At 44.1% G+C, this 17,206-nt stretch overlaps 1 protein-coding gene across 1 annotated transcript in view; it reads left to right on the top strand.

Annotated features, from left to right (window-relative positions):
• The window catches only part of LARS2 (leucyl-tRNA synthetase 2, mitochondrial), a 154,965-nt gene that overhangs the window by 116,903 nt on the left and 20,856 nt on the right, over nucleotides 1-17,206 (top strand). The window contains exons 13-14 of the mRNA XM_065886261.1: nucleotides 16-153; nucleotides 15,014-15,114. Coding sequence (XP_065742333.1) covers nucleotides 16-153; nucleotides 15,014-15,114 — 239 coding nt within the window. The remainder of the gene's footprint in view (nucleotides 1-15; nucleotides 154-15,013; nucleotides 15,115-17,206) is intronic.

The raw sequence follows: 17,206 nt of genomic DNA, 5'->3' as shown, positions 1-17,206 counted from the left end.
CTCTCTTCCTCCCAGCCCTTTCAGCACAGCGTTGGCAGATTACTGGATGCCTGTGGATTTGTACATTGGAGGGAAAGAACATGCTGTCATGCACTTGTTCTATGCAAGATTCTTTAGTCATTTTTGCCATGATCAAAAAATGGTCAAGCACAGGTGAGCATTTTTACTGCTTTGCAGAAGAATTCAGTTCCTTGAACAGCAACTGAAGGCAGGTGTTGGTTCTTCTGAAGCAAGGTAAATATATGTGGCAGAAGAACTCTGTTTTTCAAGCATACTTTAGAGGTCATTGTCAGCCTTAACCACTGGAAGTCCATTTATGTTGCTTAGTCAGTTCTAGGCCGTGGTGTTTGCCTGCTTGCATAGGATCTTCCCTTCAGCTTTTCTCTGTTGAACTGAGTTAAGTAGTTGAGATTTTCGCTTGTGAGGCAGAGAAGAGCGGTTCATAATGTCACACAGCTTTTTATAGCTTCTCATGTGAGGTCATGTTTATCATATGGTCCCTTGGTGTAAGCTATGTTTCCAAGCTTGACTGAATCCTGTCTCAATATGTCATTCTGATAAAATGGATTAAAAGCTAGGGATCACATTGTAAATCCATTGATAAATTCTTTTCTTGTTGGTCTATAATATATTCCCCATGATGTTCAGAAAGATGTGTGTGTGTGTGCTTTTTTCCCATGAAATGTATCATATATATGTGTATATAATATGTATTTAATGTATTATACAATTTAAAAAATAAAATTAACATCCATGCACCCCCTCCTTAGATTAGGATATAGAGTATTACAGGTCCTTAGATTACCCAGGGTGCCCTCACTAATCAGATCATCCCCCTTCCTACACCACCCACCCCTCCCCCATACAATCCCTATCCTGAATCTTGAATTATTCATTTTCTTGCTTTTCTTAAATGTATTACTTCTTTATATATATATATTTTAATTATTTATTTATTTATTTTTGGCTGTGTTGGGTCTTCGTTTCTGTGCGAGGGCTTTCTCTAGTTGCGGCGAGCGGGGGCCACTCTTCATCGCGGTGCGCGGGCCTCTCACTGTCGTGGCCTCTCTTGTTGCGGAGCACAGCCTCCAGACGCGCAGGCTCAGTAGTTGTGGCTCACGGGCCCAGTTGCTCCGTGGCATGTGGGATCTTCCCAGACCAGGGCTCAAACCCATGTCCCCTGCATTAGCAGGCAGATTCTCAACCACTGCGCCACCGGGGAAGCCCATACTTCTTTATATATTTTTAAGCAGTATGTGTTGTTTAGTTTTCTGTGTTTGAACTTTGTATAAGTAGAATCATATTTCATGTATTCTCTCTTGCTTCTCTTGCTCAGCATTTTTGGGGATTCATCCATGTTCCTGCATGGAGTTATGTTTCATTCGTGATTCACTGCTATCTGGTATTCCATTACATGGAATGGAATTTCTAATACAGAGCTCAGTTTATGTCTATACCACCATTAATGGTCCTTGGGCTGTTTTGTGTAATTAAGAACAAAACTGCCGTAAGCATCCCGGTACGTTTCCTGACATACGCGTGTTAGCAGTTCTCTAGGATGTGTACCTGGAGTAGGATTAGGGTAACCACATGTTCAGCTTCACTAAGAAATGCCAGACCATTTTCCAAGTTGGTTATATAAACCTATACTGGCACCAACAGAGGTGAGGGTCCTATCACTCAAGATCTTCATCATTACAACATATAGTACAGCCATCGCTGTGTATCTGCAGGGGATGGGTTCCAGGACCCACCACAGATACCAAAATCTGTAGATGCACAATTCTCATAGTAGGCCCTCCTTATCCATGGGTTCCACATCCTTGGATTCAACCAACCTTGGATCATAATCACAGAGGGCTGACTGCATTATCTAACTTAAAATTTTGTCAAACTGGTGGTTATATAATGGATCACTTTGTGAGTTAAACTTGAATTTAAAGACACTGCTTACTTAATGAAGTTTAGCACATTTTTATTATGTTAACGGACTTCTTTGTTTCCTCTTCTGTTAAATCCCTATTTGTGTCCTTTGCCCTTATTTCTTCTGGGTTGTCTTTTATCAATTGTAGGAGTTCTATACATATTCTGGATGCTAATCCTTTATCAGCTATATGTATTGCAATATTTTTTCCCAGTTTTTGGCTTGTCTTATTTTTGTGGTGTCTTTTGATGAACAGAAACTCTTTTTTTTTCCTTTAATGATTGTTGTGCTCTTTATTTTTTTTTATGTCACACATGGATTTCATATATCTTTTTATATCTTTATTGGAGTATAACTGCTTTACAATGTTGTTAGTTTCTTCTGTACAACAAAGTGAATCAGCTATATGTATACATATATCCCCGTATGCCCTCCCTCTTGAGCCTCCCTTCCACCCTCCCTATCCTACCCCTCTAGGTCGTCACAGAGCATTGAGCTGATTTCCCTGTGCTATGCAGCAGTTTCCCACTAGCCATGCGTTTTACATTTGGTAGTGTATATATGACAGTGCTACTCTCTCACTTCATCCCAGCTCCCCCCCCGCCCCCCACCCCGTGGTCCTCAAGTCCGTTCTCTACATCTGTGTCTTTATTCCTGCCCTGCCACTAATGATGAATAGAAACTCTTAATTTAATGTAGTACATTTTAATAATCTTTTCCTTTATGGCTATTGCTTTTAGTGTCTCAGTACCTTTAATGGAACAGTCCATCCATTTCCCCACTGATCTGCAGTGCCCTCTCCATTACAAATCCAGTTTTCATATATATGCAAGGGCCTATTTATAGGGTCTTTATTTTGTCCATTAGTCTATTTGTTTTTTGACTATAATTGGACCTTTGTTCTTCCATATAAATTTCAGATTTAGCTTGTCAAATTCCATAGAGATTATCTATTGGGAGTTCAACTGTAATTGCATTGGATCAACATACTTACTAATATCTTTTCTCACTCTTCCTACTTGCATCTCTGACTTTAACATCTGAAATCATTTCCCTTTTATCTGAAATACATACTTTCCCTTATATTGAAATATATCTCATGTTTTTTAGTGAAGGTCCATCTATTATTATTTATCTAAAAATACATTTATTTCAACCTCATTTCTTAGAGTTTGCCAGCTCAATAACACAGTTAAAACATTTTATACACGTTTTACATCTTATCTGACTTTTTCACTTGTTTTTCATCAGGACAATGATTCAGGCTCTCTTGTCTTCCATACTGCCTGGAGCATAGTTCCTGGGATTTTTTTTCAGTTTTTGCTGTGTTTTGTTTTTTTAATACAACAACCTTTAGAATATTTTTTAGTTGCAGAGAAGAAAAGGGGGGAAATATCTGGTTATCTCCTTGTCCAGATAACTTCATGTTAACAATTTAAAAATTAAGTAATGAAAAAGTAATACGTCTAAGGTTAAAATTTAAAAATTTAACAGCACAGAAAGTGAACATTGAAATCTCCCTCCCTGCATCCCACCCTACCCATCTCCTCAACCTGTTAAATTTCTTTTGATTTCTTCCACAAAAATATTTTGCATATCTCCATATTTCTATTGATATACTCATTTTTAAATGTTACATATATATATATATATATATATGCCATTTACATTTTTGATATAATATATCTCAGTGGTCGTTCTACATCAGCATTTACAATTTATGCATAGTATTCTGTCATATGGATATACCATAATTTATTTAAGCAGTCACCTAATTTTCTAATTGCTATTAAAAAAAAAAAAAAGTCCAATGATGCTCTTTATCTATATGCTTAGCAGGCATTTGGGATCATATCTGTAGGTTCAAGTCCTGACACTGGAGAATGCTGGGTCAAAGAATATGTATTTTTAAATTTTTGATCCTTAAAAAATATATTACTTTTAGAACCTCTGTAATGCAGACTAAAATCCAATTTCATTAAAATGAAGTACCTTGAAAGCTCCCTCCCTTTTCACCCCATGCTCAGACCTGCTCCCTCATTCTGTGCATGCATACATGGATTAAAAGTCTACAGAAAGCTAATTTAGGATATAAATTAAATGCTTAAAATAATTTCTTCTCATTAGTCCCAGAGACCTTCATGTGTAAAAATTAACCCATCTGCATCAGAAGGACACGAAACACATTAACAGTGTTCACCTTCAGAGAAATAAGTTACAGTCATCCCTTGGTATCCATAGGGGATTAGTCCCAGGACCCCCGAAGATACCAGAATCTGAGGATGCTCAAATCCTTCATACTAAACGGTGTAGTATTTGCATATAACTTACACTCATTCTCCTGAATGTTTTAAGTCATTTCTAGATAACTTATAATACCTAATACAGTGTAAGTGCTATGTAAATAGTTGCCTGGGTGCACCAAATTCAAGTTTTGCTTTTGGGAACTTTCTGGAATTTTTCCTTTTTTTGAATATTTTTGATCTACGGTTTGTTGAATCCACGAGTGTGGAACCCACAGATAAAGAGGGCTGACTGTCGTTAAAATGTTTGTAACTTGGATTATAGAATTTACCATTCTGCCTTGCATTTTCTCTACGGAAACTTCATTACCTCACTAGATAAAGATTACCCTGGAGGATGGAAACTGTGTTCTGTTACTATCACAGTCTCATGGACATTATATATTCTCAGTGAATATTTGTTTAAATAAGTTGAGGTTAACCCCTTGATATAAACAGATAAAAGTTTATGTTGTTCAAAGGAAATGTTCTTCTTGGGATAAGGAGAGTTGGATAGAGAGAGGTTTAGTTCAAAGGCCAAATACAACATGAGAAATATTTCCTTCTCATGTAGGTCTAGAAACAAAGACCATAAATGGCTTCTGGCTCCTTAACAGTAGGGCACATTTCTCAGCTTTTGGAACAATTATTTGTAGAAGTAATGAATGAGTAAATAAATTATTCAAAGGCTCACTAATTTAAGGTGTAGGACAGGCCCTGGCTACTTTTCTGACTTCTTTACAGTGTTTTAAAACAATAGTCAAGGAGGAAAAATGTTTGTAGCATTCCGACATAATTTAAAATACAGTTTTGGATGTGACTTGTTTCTGTTCAGATAAATTTCTAATTTGCAGAGCCTCAAGGGACACCTGGTATGTGCCTTACCATCAACTTTAAGCGACAGCTGTATGGTATAAATGGAAATATACCTAGGCAATATATTTTTTTAATTCTTCACAAGATGGTATGTTCTATTCCATGCCCTCCCACCCCCCAAAAAGAGGGAGATTTATTTTAAGTACTTAGAAGGCTGACTTTTTGGAGGAAGGTGCAGAAAGTCATCTTATTTCTGTTTCTCAGCACAGTTGTCAGAATTACTCCTGTTACATTACATCAGGGCAACAATAGCCTCTGAAAACTATTTCTGAGTGTTACCTGTTTATCAGAGGTGTTTTGGTAAACCACTTGGCCTCAGATGAAATGAAAATCATCTACTTTCTGTGATGAGTAATTCAGAACTCTTTGATTAAACATGTTTTAAAGCCTCCAAACAATTTTATCAAGCTGGCCTAAGAGGAAATTTTGAAACCTGTCAACCTTATGTGTGTATTTCTCTCTGTTTATTAGCTATTTTTCCTGAAATGTGTATAAATTGGAATTTCATGTCCATTTCTGTATTCTTTTTTTTTGTTTTTTTTTCAGTACGCGGGCCTCTCACGGTTGTGGCCTCTCCCGTTGCGGAGCACAAGCTCCGGACGCGCAGGCTCAGCGGCCATGGCCCACTGGCCCAGCCGCTCTGTGGCATGTGGGATCTTCCCAGACCGGGGCACGAACCCGCGTCCCCTGCATCGGCAGGCAGACTCTCAACCACTGCCCCACCTGGGAAGCCCCATTTCTGTATTCTTTTTGATTAGTGTTGTCATTTCAGAAGGGATTTGAGATTACAGCTGTTCCACTTTTGTTTTCATTTCTCAGCCACGTGGCCACTGTCTCAGGTAGTAGCTCTGGACTGGGAGTCCAAAAAAACCTCTGTCCCATGATCACATGGGCCTGTAATTAGTGGTGTGGACAAGAGACCTAACCCCTTTGGTTCTCAGTGGCCTCATAGGTTAGGGATTCAGTCACCTCTGAGCCCTCTTTTCACTCTATGATTCTGGTTAAATGTCTTCAAATATCAATATAAAAGTAAAGGTTTATGTAGATTTAATAATCTTCCTAGTTCCCAAAAGAGCCCTGGCCCTTTCTTTCATCACTGATACATTTAGGTCTGCAGTTTGAACTTTCAGAAGGTCTCTTTACCCTTTATAAGAAACTGGCCTCTGGGTTGGGTATGCCATCACATGGGACAGCAAGTGCCTTTATTTTGTGTCTGAAACACCAGGTTGATGATTAAGCTGGAATTGATGTCAACAGGAAATTTGCAAAAGGAGAAATACAAGTGACCAATAAACATACTATAAAATGTTTATCTCTCTAGCAGCAAAAGGAATACAAAATAAACAGTAGTGAGGTACTGTTTTCCGTATAGCATCCCAATGAGAACAGCTCTCATATACTGCAAGGCAATTGCGAACAGGCTTCATAAAAAGCATTTTGGCAGTATATAGTGCGAGCTTTAAAAATAGTCACACTTTTGGACACTATTTGCACTTCTAGAAATCTATCCTAAAGAAATAATCAGAAATGCAAACTTATACAGCAAAGTGTTCCTGTAAGTATTACTTCAAGTAGCTAAATACCCTGAACCTAACTGCCCCAAAATGCTGAGAAAGGGCAAAGTATACCCCATCTTAGGGAGGATTCTTGTACAAAGAATGTTGAATAACATGGAGAAATACATCTTAGTAATGAGAAGTGAAAAAAGCAAGACAGAAAATTGTAGATAGTTTGATTATCTCTGTCTTTATATGTACACACATACCAATACACATACACAAAGCAAGAGAAAAGGCTAGAAAAAATTATGTCAGCATGCTAACGCTATTTTTCTCTGGATGATGAGCTTATTGATGATTTTATTATTTTTTAATGGATTTTTTTCCAGATGTTATACAATGATTACGTAACTTTATAACAGAAAATAAAGCAAAGTCGTTTACAGTTTATATTCTGAAGCAGGGAAGTGCACTGGGCCTGCCAGTGTGAGTATGAGGTTGGCACCAGCCTTGGCTGCTGTCACCAGGATGCTGGAAGGCACAGAGGGGTACGCTCGGTGGGGGGTACGTGTCTCTGCTCATCTCCACTGAACTGGGGTCAGGAAGCCTTTTCTCCCCCTTTGTGAGAGACAGCTGTAACACGGAATCTTGTCAGTTTTTGTTCTTGCTCTTTCATACAACTCAGACACTAAATTCCCTGAATCGACTTTCTCCCTGCGGTTCGCAAACAACAAAGCGGGGGGGTGGGGGGGGGGGTTGTCGGAAGCTGCTGCTCCCGTGCTAACAGCCACCTGCTGACCATTGAGAGCTCAGCAGGCCCCCATCCATGGTCCGGGGAACTTTTTCTGATCACACCAGAAATGGGGCTATTGGGAAAAGGCAAAGGAAGAGAAGAAAAGCCTTACTTGAGTCTCGCCGTAATGCTAAGGCTTCCTTCCATGCCCCTGGCTAGCTGCTAGGAAATGGAAACTGTGATATTTTAAGATGAGCCATGTCTTGATACTTAGAAACGGGCTAATTATGTGAACATGATGGTCCTAGACTCAGGGCAGGGATGAAGAGCAAGGTGAACTTAGTCTGAAAAATCCCAGTTAGAAACTATTTTCAGAGATCCATGGCTTTCTGTTTTCTTCTTTTCAGATCTATAGTAGCCGCCTGACCAGGCAAGAGAGTGGGTAGCAGGCTCTCCAGGTCTTCTTAAGTAGGGAAATGTCATCTGCAGTGACTAGTTAGGGCTCTGATGGATCCTGAGATTCTTTTAGCCCATCTTGGTTAATGCATTCCTTTATGCAGTGAGTTTTACAAGGGTGCTTAAAATAGCCTATGTTCTGAAATTCCTTGTTAATCCTAAGAATTAGTGACCTTCCTCCCACCCTCCCTTCCTCACACCCACCCTCCCTTCCTTCCTTCTTTCCTTCCTTGAACAAAGGTGCCTTTCAATGACCAGCAGGTATTCATTGTAATTTCTGAATTAGTGCAGTCCAAACTATCAAGGAAACTGAAGATTCCATCCCTTTTCATCATTCTGATTGCATATAGCTGTGCTGTGGTACAAAAAAAGGTAATCCATCTCTAGGGGTGGTATTGAAGGAGTGAGAAGAAAGCTGGCTCAGCAAAGAGCACAAATTTGTATTCATGCAAGTGAAACCATCTAGGCCTTCCTCAAGGCAGATGCCCTGCAGAACGCCTCTACCTTTAATGGCTTCAGAGTCAGAAGGGGTTTGTTGGTGGTTTACAGTTGCAGACTTTTCACTTTCTTTTTCTTGTTTTTAATTTAATTTATTTTAAAAATCGCAGAAGTCATGAATATGCATGTACCCTTAGCTTAAAACTTCCCAATTTTGCTGTTCAGGGAGACGCTGCTTTGGGAAAGATCCCTGGTGTTCTCCTTACTTGCTGCCAGTAATGATAAATCCTTCCTTCTCTTGAAAAATAACTAGCTAACTAGCTAAATAAATAAGTAAATAAATATCATAGAAGGACAAATGCATGTTTAAAAAAATTCAAACAAGATGAAAGTGCATTAATACTGTCCACCCCCCTGTTCCCCGGTTTGTGTATTTGTTGTCCAGTTTTCCCTTCAGAGGGAAGCTTGGAGGAGGGCTGTTGAGAAAGGCCCAGGAGCTAGAGTGGGTGGGAGCAGTGACCAGGGAGATGGTGGGCGGGTCCCTGGGACATAGCTTGGCTGGACAGGTGTCCCCGGGCTCCTTCAGAGGGGTCTGGGACCCAGGTACATGGCCTGGTCATGTTGGTCCCTTGCGGGCACCAGCAGCATGACCCACCCAAAGTGGAGGAGGGTGCCACCTACAAGAGAAAGTGCCGTTTGCACTCCTGACCTTGCTGGAAACGCCTCCTTTTACCTTCAAATGGAGGAAAGTAGAAGCTTGGGTGCCCAGGCGTGGCCATCATCTTAACCCAGTGGAGAAGTTGTTCCCAGACTTTAGAAGCATTCACTCTTCACTTTCTTATAAAGCTCCCTGCTATACACAGTCATTATGATGCGTGAATAACTTGTTTGCTTATACAAGTTTGTTCCCAGGTACCATTTGTTGAATGAATGAATGGACAAATGGAAAATACATTAGTTACATTGTTATGAATCTGAGTAATGAACCTGGCAATGTGGTGTCATCTCTGCTCCAGCAGGACTAGGCTCCAAGTCTAGCAGGGCCCTTGATGTCCCCTTGTCCCCCATTCCCATGTACTGTGCTTCTCTATATCACACTTCATGCCTCCTCCTTGTGGTGGTGGCGATTTATGAGCATGTCTTGGGCCGCGCATTTTACTGTAAGCTCTTTGATTAATTTCAGAGGGCTCTGTACCCAGTTGTCGCTCAAATACAAATGTGACTCCTCTTTCTGGGCTAAACTACACCTGAGGATGGATGGAATAAGAACCAGCTTCCCAGAGCCCTTTGGCCCTGGAAGAGTGGAGGGAGAATCACTGGGGGGTGAGCAGGATTCCAGGACCTGGGAAGCGCCCCTCCCCACTGTGGAATTTCTCTCTCTCTCTCACTCTCATTCCCTGCTGATCTTCCCAAGGGCTTGAAATAGAAAGAGTTTGAAATCTTTGAGTGTGCCTCTGTCTGCAAAAAGGTTCTGGCCCCACCTGGAAGCCATAGCGTCGAGTGCTCACTCTTCATCCCCTTTCTTCCTTCATCTCTTGTCCCCTCCACATTGTCCCCCCCTCTGCTGCTGGCAGATTTATTTATTCATTCATTTCAAACCAGTTTCATTAATTGAGCATCTACTATGAACTGGGTGCGGGGAGGGGTCTTCACGGCTCCTCCTCTTCCTCCTCCTCCCTCTCAGGAGGAAGACAGGCAGCAATGCAACTCACCTGAATACACAGTGACATGTAGTATCTGCCCGATGCCGTCACAGGCACAACACTGGACACACCGAGGAAAGAGCAACTAATTCTGACCAGGAGGGCCTGAGATGCCTTCACAGTGGAGGTGGCATTTGAGTCAAGCCTGGAAGGGGGAGTAGAGTTTTGACAAATGGGCAGTTTTGATAGCACTTCAGGGAACAGTGTGTGAGTGAGGACATGGAAACGCATATGGGCAACATGTAGAAAGAGCAAAGGAAGCGAAAAGGAAGGGATAGAAGTCCGATGGCCAAGCCGGCAGTTTGGACTTGATGTGGCAGGAGTTGATCTTCAGATCTGACTGGACTCTGTTCCTCCCCAGCTCTGAGTGGTCAGGCATTGGTTTGGTTCAGTGATAGCAGACAGGCTGGCTCCCTGAGGGCAGTAATTGATTTGCCCACCATGACATCCCTAATGCCTGGCTCAGTGATGGAATCATAGTCAGCACTCAATAAATACCTGCCGAATAAATAAATGATAGATTTCACGGGGTAACTCTGCTTTCTGAGGACGTGATACCAAGAATTCTGAGCCTCGACCTGAGTCCACCAGGAAGTGCTGCCATGGATCAGTGATGGGGCGGGAGGGGCACTGGGGCAGTCTTGCCATCCCTGCACTAGATGACACTTCCAGCCAGCCCTGCAGTGCTTCAGCCCTGGAAGAAGAAGGTAGCCCAGATGAGCCTCAGCTATCAAGTTGTGTTGTTGCTAACTTTTGGAAATTAAGATTTATTCGTTTAACTGGCAGGCCTTGTTTTGGGTGTGCTGCTGTTTGAGAAGGGTACGCCTGCCATTCTGGAGAAGGCCTCCAGTGTGGACGCTCCCCTGAGATCCCTCATTCTGAAAGGCTTAGAAGTGGTTTTGAAACAGGCAGAACTGATCTATGGTGTTAGCAGCCAGGCTGGTGGTGCCCATGGTGGGGAGATGTTGCCTAGAAGTGGGAGGAGGGGGCCTTCAGAAAGTAGGTCACATTCTGATCTTTGACCTGGGTACTGGTTACACAGGTGTGTTTATGTTGTGAAAATTCCTCAAGTTTTACCCGTAGGAATTATATGCTTTTCAGTATGTGTGCTTTACCTCATTTAAAAGTTTACTTTTAAAAAAGAGAGAGTTGTGGGCTTCCCTGGTGGCGCAGTGGTTGAGAGTCCGCCTGCCGATGCAGGGGACACGGGTTCGTGCCCCGGTCCGGGAAGATCCCACATGCTGCAGAGCAGCTGGGCCCGTGAGCCATGGCTGTTGAGCCTGTGCGTCCGGAGCCTGTGCTCCACAACGGGAAAGGTCGCAACAGTGAGAGGCCCACATACCGCAAAGAAAAACAAAAACAAAAACAAAAAAACAAAAGAAGAGAGAGTTGTAAAAGATGAGGTCTGAGGAGTGCAGCCTTAGGCGGAAAGGCTGGAGTTAGGGTCAAGATTCCAGCAGGTTGCAATTCTGTCCATTCCCAGAAGGGGGCAGCATTGTGCCACTTGATAACCTGCAAGACTGGAGAACAAGCTCCTTGTTTCTGACCCCGCCCCTTCTGGAGGCTTAATGCTACTGATTTTGATCATCCTACTGATCTTTTATCTTTGGGATCCAGATTATTCCCTCCCTCCTAACATCCCAAAGACATCTTTTTTCTTTCTCTTGCGAGTGACCAAAGCCATGTACTCAAAGTGAGAAAAGAGAGGAAAAACCTCAAAAACTGGTACAGGGACACTAGAGCCTAAGACAGTAACAGCAAATTCATCCTCCTGCCACTGAGCACAGCAGGGACAAGGTTGCAGTCTGTCTCTTTTGTGTTAGGCAGCAGCATGTAAAATTATTTGAGGGAGATTCTTGAAAGATAAGCTAGTGCTCAAAAACGTGCATCCTGGGCGTGTGAGAAATCAGTCCCGTCGAGCCACTGATGGCCACTGCGGGTTGGGGAGGCATCCCTTCTGTGTAGAACACTTGTGCAGTTTGCTTTGTAATCAGTCTCTTCATCTGCCCAATGAAACGTAGCCATACAATTTTCTCCTTCTGTTTTAAAACTGTGTTGTATTGTTTCTGTAATGAGGTTAAAATCCAGGTGCCACCTCAGACTGGATAGAAGGCAAAGATGGCTTCAGGAGCTGGCAGCCCCAAACATCCCGTGTCTTCCTCCTCCCATCCCGCCATCTGTCTGTTCATTCGCATTTGTTCATCCATCCATCCATGTTTTGAACATGTTTAAAGAGCATGTTGTCTGTTGAGTACAGTGCTAAGCGCTGGGGATAGAGGGAAGGACAAGAGAATGCTCCTTGCCACGGTGGGGGTAGGGCGGGGGGCGGACGGGTATTTATGTTGTAATCACAGGGCAACCTGGTTATGCTCTTCCCGGCAGGGTGTGCTGGACGTGGCAGGGCACAAAGGAGGGTTCGGAGCTGCGTGAAGGGGACTGTGTGCAGGGTACAGGGACAGCCACCAGAGAAGGGGATGCCTGAGCTCAGTGGTAAAGGTTGGGTCCAGGTTTCCCCAGGAACCCAGGCTGAGGTGGGCATTCCTGCTGAATCCTAGGAAGCACGGCACATTCTGGGAATGGTCAAGTGTCCTTGTGACCTCTGTGAGGAGCAGGGGCATTTAGATGTGAGAGGAGAGGCCAGGAAGGTAGATGGGGCTGATGGTAAAGAGAACTGCATGCTTGGTCTGTGGGTACAATTCCCTGAGCTTCCTGAGGAAAATGCAGATCTGGGTCCTCGGGCATCAAAACCCCAGCCTACCCTGGATACGGCTCATGTGGCCCGAGGACACAAGGTTCCCGTGGAGTCTGTGCCAGTGTTCCTGAGAAACAAGGACCCCAGATACCATTGCTCCCCCTTCAAGGTGCTTCTGTATTAAAATGCATCATGAGATCCAAGTGCATTGTATTTTTAAATCATTTTTCATATCTTTCCATCACTCACATTTTCTGGGAATCTTGCTGGGATGTGGCACAAAAGGATGTCATTCTGCCAATGGTGACATTGCTGGTGGAATTTCTTGGAGGTGGAAGGAAGGCAGTTTTATGACTCAAAAGAGCTTATTATTAAGATAGATCTTAGAGCCGGAACAATGGGGTGACTATTTTTATGCGTATGCACATGTGAAATTTCTTCCAAATTAACACAGTACCATGCTGGATGGGCCCTGTGACACTGAATAATTTGAGGCTTCAAAAATACGTGTTACATTTCCATTTGATGTCAAATATATGGGTCTTTTCCATGTTGGAAAATACCCCCCACACACACACATACCACCAAACTCACACATGCACACATGCATACATACCCACGCTCATAACAAGATTTTAAAATACGAAGGGCAGGAGTCCTTTTTTTCTAGCTGACCTTCATCTTTTTCCCAGTAAGCATCTTTGTTCCCCTCTGTCCCTCTGAATCCACTAGAAAGTTTCCTTTAAACTGCCTCTGTCCACACAGCTGCTGTGACAGGGGCTGCACAGTGTACAAATCAGAGGCCTGTCCAGAGGCCTTACCCTGTATCAGGGTTCGTCTACATGAGCCTCGAGTGTGAAATAAGATCCTGTTAAATTAACAAAGACAGCGCCCTCTACCTCCATCACTAGAGCTGGGTTTGTGGTCGGCTTGGCCTCTTTGAGGTTATTGGGTTTTTGAGCCTCTAAATAAAAGCCATTCCATGTAAGTGAGCTTGAAGCACCCGAGGGTTTGTACATCGATAGGCTCGTCATGCTGGGGGTGATATTGGTGGAAAACATCAATCTGTCCCCTCATTCAGTCGTTCCTACCTTCTGCTTTGTAAGAGTGAAATACGGCACATGCTCTCAGCAGAGGTTTCCAGAAATACTTTGAGTTTGGGATAGCTCTTGCTCACATGCTTCGAAACTGAGTAACAATTTCAAATCTGAGACAAAGTAATTTCAGTAGGAGGGTCAACCCCTTCTTGTCCTCTTAAGAGAAAACATCTATAGTTCATTATTCAGCCAGTAAGGGTGTGACTAAAACAGCTTTTTTTTTTTTTTTTGCGGTATGCCGGCCTCTCACTGCTGCGGCCCCTCCCATTGTGGAGCACAGGCTCAGCGGCCATGGCTCACAGGCCCAGCTGCTCCTTGGCATGTGGGATCTTCCCAGACCGGGGCACAAACCCGTGTCCCCTGCATCGGCAGGCAGACTCTCAACCACTGCGCCACCAGGGAAGCCCTAAAACAGCTTTTTAAAAAAAAAATAGGCACTATAAATAAATTGTAAGCCACCCATATGTAAAATGCTCGATAGATGTTTAAAAATGAAATAGATCTGGGGAATTCCGTGGCCGTCCACTGGTTAGGTCTCTGTGCTTTCACTGCTGGGGCCCCGGGTTCAATTCCTGGTTGCGGAAATAAGATCCTGAAAGCCTCTTGGAGCAGCCAAAAAAAAAAGGAAATAGATCTGTATGGACTGATAGTAACTGCCTCATCAGAGGGGAATAGGCCTGGGAAGGCGGGGGCAGGGGTGTTTGAATTCGAAGAGAAAGGGCATATTCATATATAATTTGTATGATTTTAAAAAGAATGTAAGCAGGCACTGTATAAAAGTTAAGGAAAGAGTAATCTTAACGAGCAAAACCCCAACCTGTCTACATCCTCCTGAGCCCTTCATTACTCCAGGCTCAGCATAACTGACATTTGTACAGACCTTTAAAATTTACAAGTATCTTCATGCAGTCATTTCATTTAGTTCTCCCAACAGCCCTTTGAGGCAGGTTTTTTAAATCCCCATTTTACAGAGGAGCAGACTGATCTCAGAGTAAGTGACTTGTCTGGGCTCATAAAAGTCTTTGAGAAGCAGAACAGAGATTCAGATCCAGGCCTTCCAGATGTGAGGCCTGATGTTCTTTCCACTTTGCCACATTGGAAAGTAGTTAACTTCTTCTGATTTGACTTAATTTCCTTATCACTTATTTGTAAGGAGCCATTTGTTCAAGTTGGATTTACAAGTGGCATTGGTCAGCCAGTTTTCATGCAGGGCAGTTATGTCTGCTCATCAGCTGGTAAGGTTTGTACTGCTGTTTTCTGATTGCTTTGAATCCCTGCCCCACCAGTTTTCTTTTTTTGTTATCTGTCCTCAGAGAGCCTTTTCATAAACTGCTGGCCCAAGGCCTTGTCAAGGGGCAGACGTTCCGCCTACCATCTGGACAGTATCTACAGCGAGAGGAAGTCGATCTCACAGGTAAGAATGGCCCATCTAGTCCCATCCAGGTGCTCACAGAAAACCAAGCTGGCGAACGCTGCCAGGCCCTGGCTGGGCAGGAATCCAGGCAAGTGACCCTTTAGCCTCATGGTCTCAAAGCCTCAGCTGGCTCTGGGCTGGCGCCCTCTGAGGCTGAGGCTGGCTCCCCTCAGCCCCATCCCATCCAGCTCAAGTGTCAGTTCAGTTTCCGGAAGTGTTTTCTTTTGTATATAACATGGAGTCAACTCTGGCATCACCTCCTGTCCTAGCCTGTGTTTGACAGCCCATCTCAGGGACAGAGCCCCCAGACCCAAGAGACATTCTTGTAAGACTGGGGCATTCTCAGCACATCTCCCCACGTGGTCTAGAGGGGCATTTCAGAACGTCAGGGGCCACCAGTCTACTTGGGCCCCCTGGTGGAATTCCTCTCCCTGACCCCCTGGACTTCCCCTTCTCCCAGCTTTCCCGAGCCTTTTCCTACCACCCTGTGTTTTCACTCATCCTCAAAGATCTCTAGGTGGCATGATGAGGGTGTATCACGTGCACTCAGCATACAAATAAATGACGTGTCAGAAAATTGGGAGGTGGCTGTGAGAAACTCTGGCAGTTAAATTTAGATTAACTCATGCTTAATGGATGAAATTAGGTAAACCCAACAACCCCTTAAAAGGTAGTCAGGTTCCCAAGCCAAACACTAGAGAGAAGGTTTAGGTGGAAGCAGGCAATGGGATTACCTAGTTAAAGCAGTAATTCCTCAGGGTTTGGAAGGGTCACCATGGTCCTTGGGAGAAAAAGAAGCTGGAGAAGCAGAAATTGGCAGTGTTTCTCCAACACTTGCCAGAGGGAAAGGAGCTAAATCCAGGGGACACATAACTTTTAGCTGTTGGTGAAGGGCTCTCTGTGTCATGGGCAGGGCTGCTAAGTATGACTGTACAGTCTGTGCAGTGTACAAAGGCAACCGCCTGAGGGGTGAGCAGGGCCCGAGATCCAGCCACTCACCCAACTATACACCTCAGGGCCACATCTGCCAAGAGAGGGCACCTTTTTCTAACTTCTCAACTTCTCTGCCCAGAAAGATGCCTTTTTCCTAATTTTCACAACAGTGTTATAAAGGCTTGCTGCAGCCTGGACGGGGGTGTGGGGTAGAGGGGGCAGTGGTTCCCTGATCCTCACCACAGCTTAGATAAAACATCTTCCAGGACTTCAGTCTCCCTTTGCTCTGATGTCACGGGGTCAAGCATTGTTGTGAACATCTTTTTCCTTCCCACGCAGACTTGCCCCCAGGGGGAGAATATGGATGTGGATCAGCAAGGGCAGGCATCTGTCTACTTAGTGGGTGTGCCTCTCATGATATATGGAGTTGGCTTGTAGGTATATACGCTGGTCCCTTGGGGAGTGAGTTTGGTTGCTGTTAGAGGGAGTATTTAGCTGGAAGGAACAGAAATCCACGCAAAGGCAGGTTTCGCACAGGGATGTAGGGACATCGCCCAAACCCAGCTGCAGGAAGTACAACATGTAGGAAGCCGCCAGGCCACTCCTCTGTCCTCTTTCTTGAGCCTCCAGTTCCTCTCCCTGCCCCTCTCTGTTCTTCTGCCATGTTCTCCTTCCTCCCCCAGGCTTGGATTCTGCTCTCCCTAATTTCAGTTTCCAGAGTGACCTTTGGTAGCCGCAGAGCCACGTCTTGGCCCAGCTCCTTAGGACCTTCTGGTTCCAGTGCCCAACAGCATTGAGACAGAGTTTCTGTCTCTTAGTTCCAATTCCCGAGAAGGAAGCTTAGCCTTCTCAGATGTCCTTCCTGGTCCCAGCCACTGGAGCTTGGCAGCAAGGTCACCTCCTCCAAACATGGCCATGGAAGGCCTCCTCCATCAGCACCGTCTGGACCGATGATGTGTGGGTGGAAAGGAGACAAAGAACAGGGCTGCACAATGGGACACCGCGTTTACTGTGAGCCCAGCAAGCTAACTGCACGCATGGGCCTCGATGCTGCGAGATCATGTTCTGGTGACTTCAACACGGACGGGGGACCTAGCCCCCAGGTGAAGTGACCTCTCAGGTGCTTTGCTGCTCGGAGACCCTGACTGGTCATCTGCCC

Source organism: Phocoena phocoena, chromosome 10 (genome assembly GCF_963924675.1).
Source record: "Phocoena phocoena chromosome 10, mPhoPho1.1, whole genome shotgun sequence".
Classification (NCBI taxonomy): Eukaryota; Metazoa; Chordata; class Mammalia; order Artiodactyla; family Phocoenidae; genus Phocoena; species Phocoena phocoena.
Note: the sequence above shows the minus strand (reverse complement) of the source record. Positions and strands in the feature narration are given on the sequence as shown.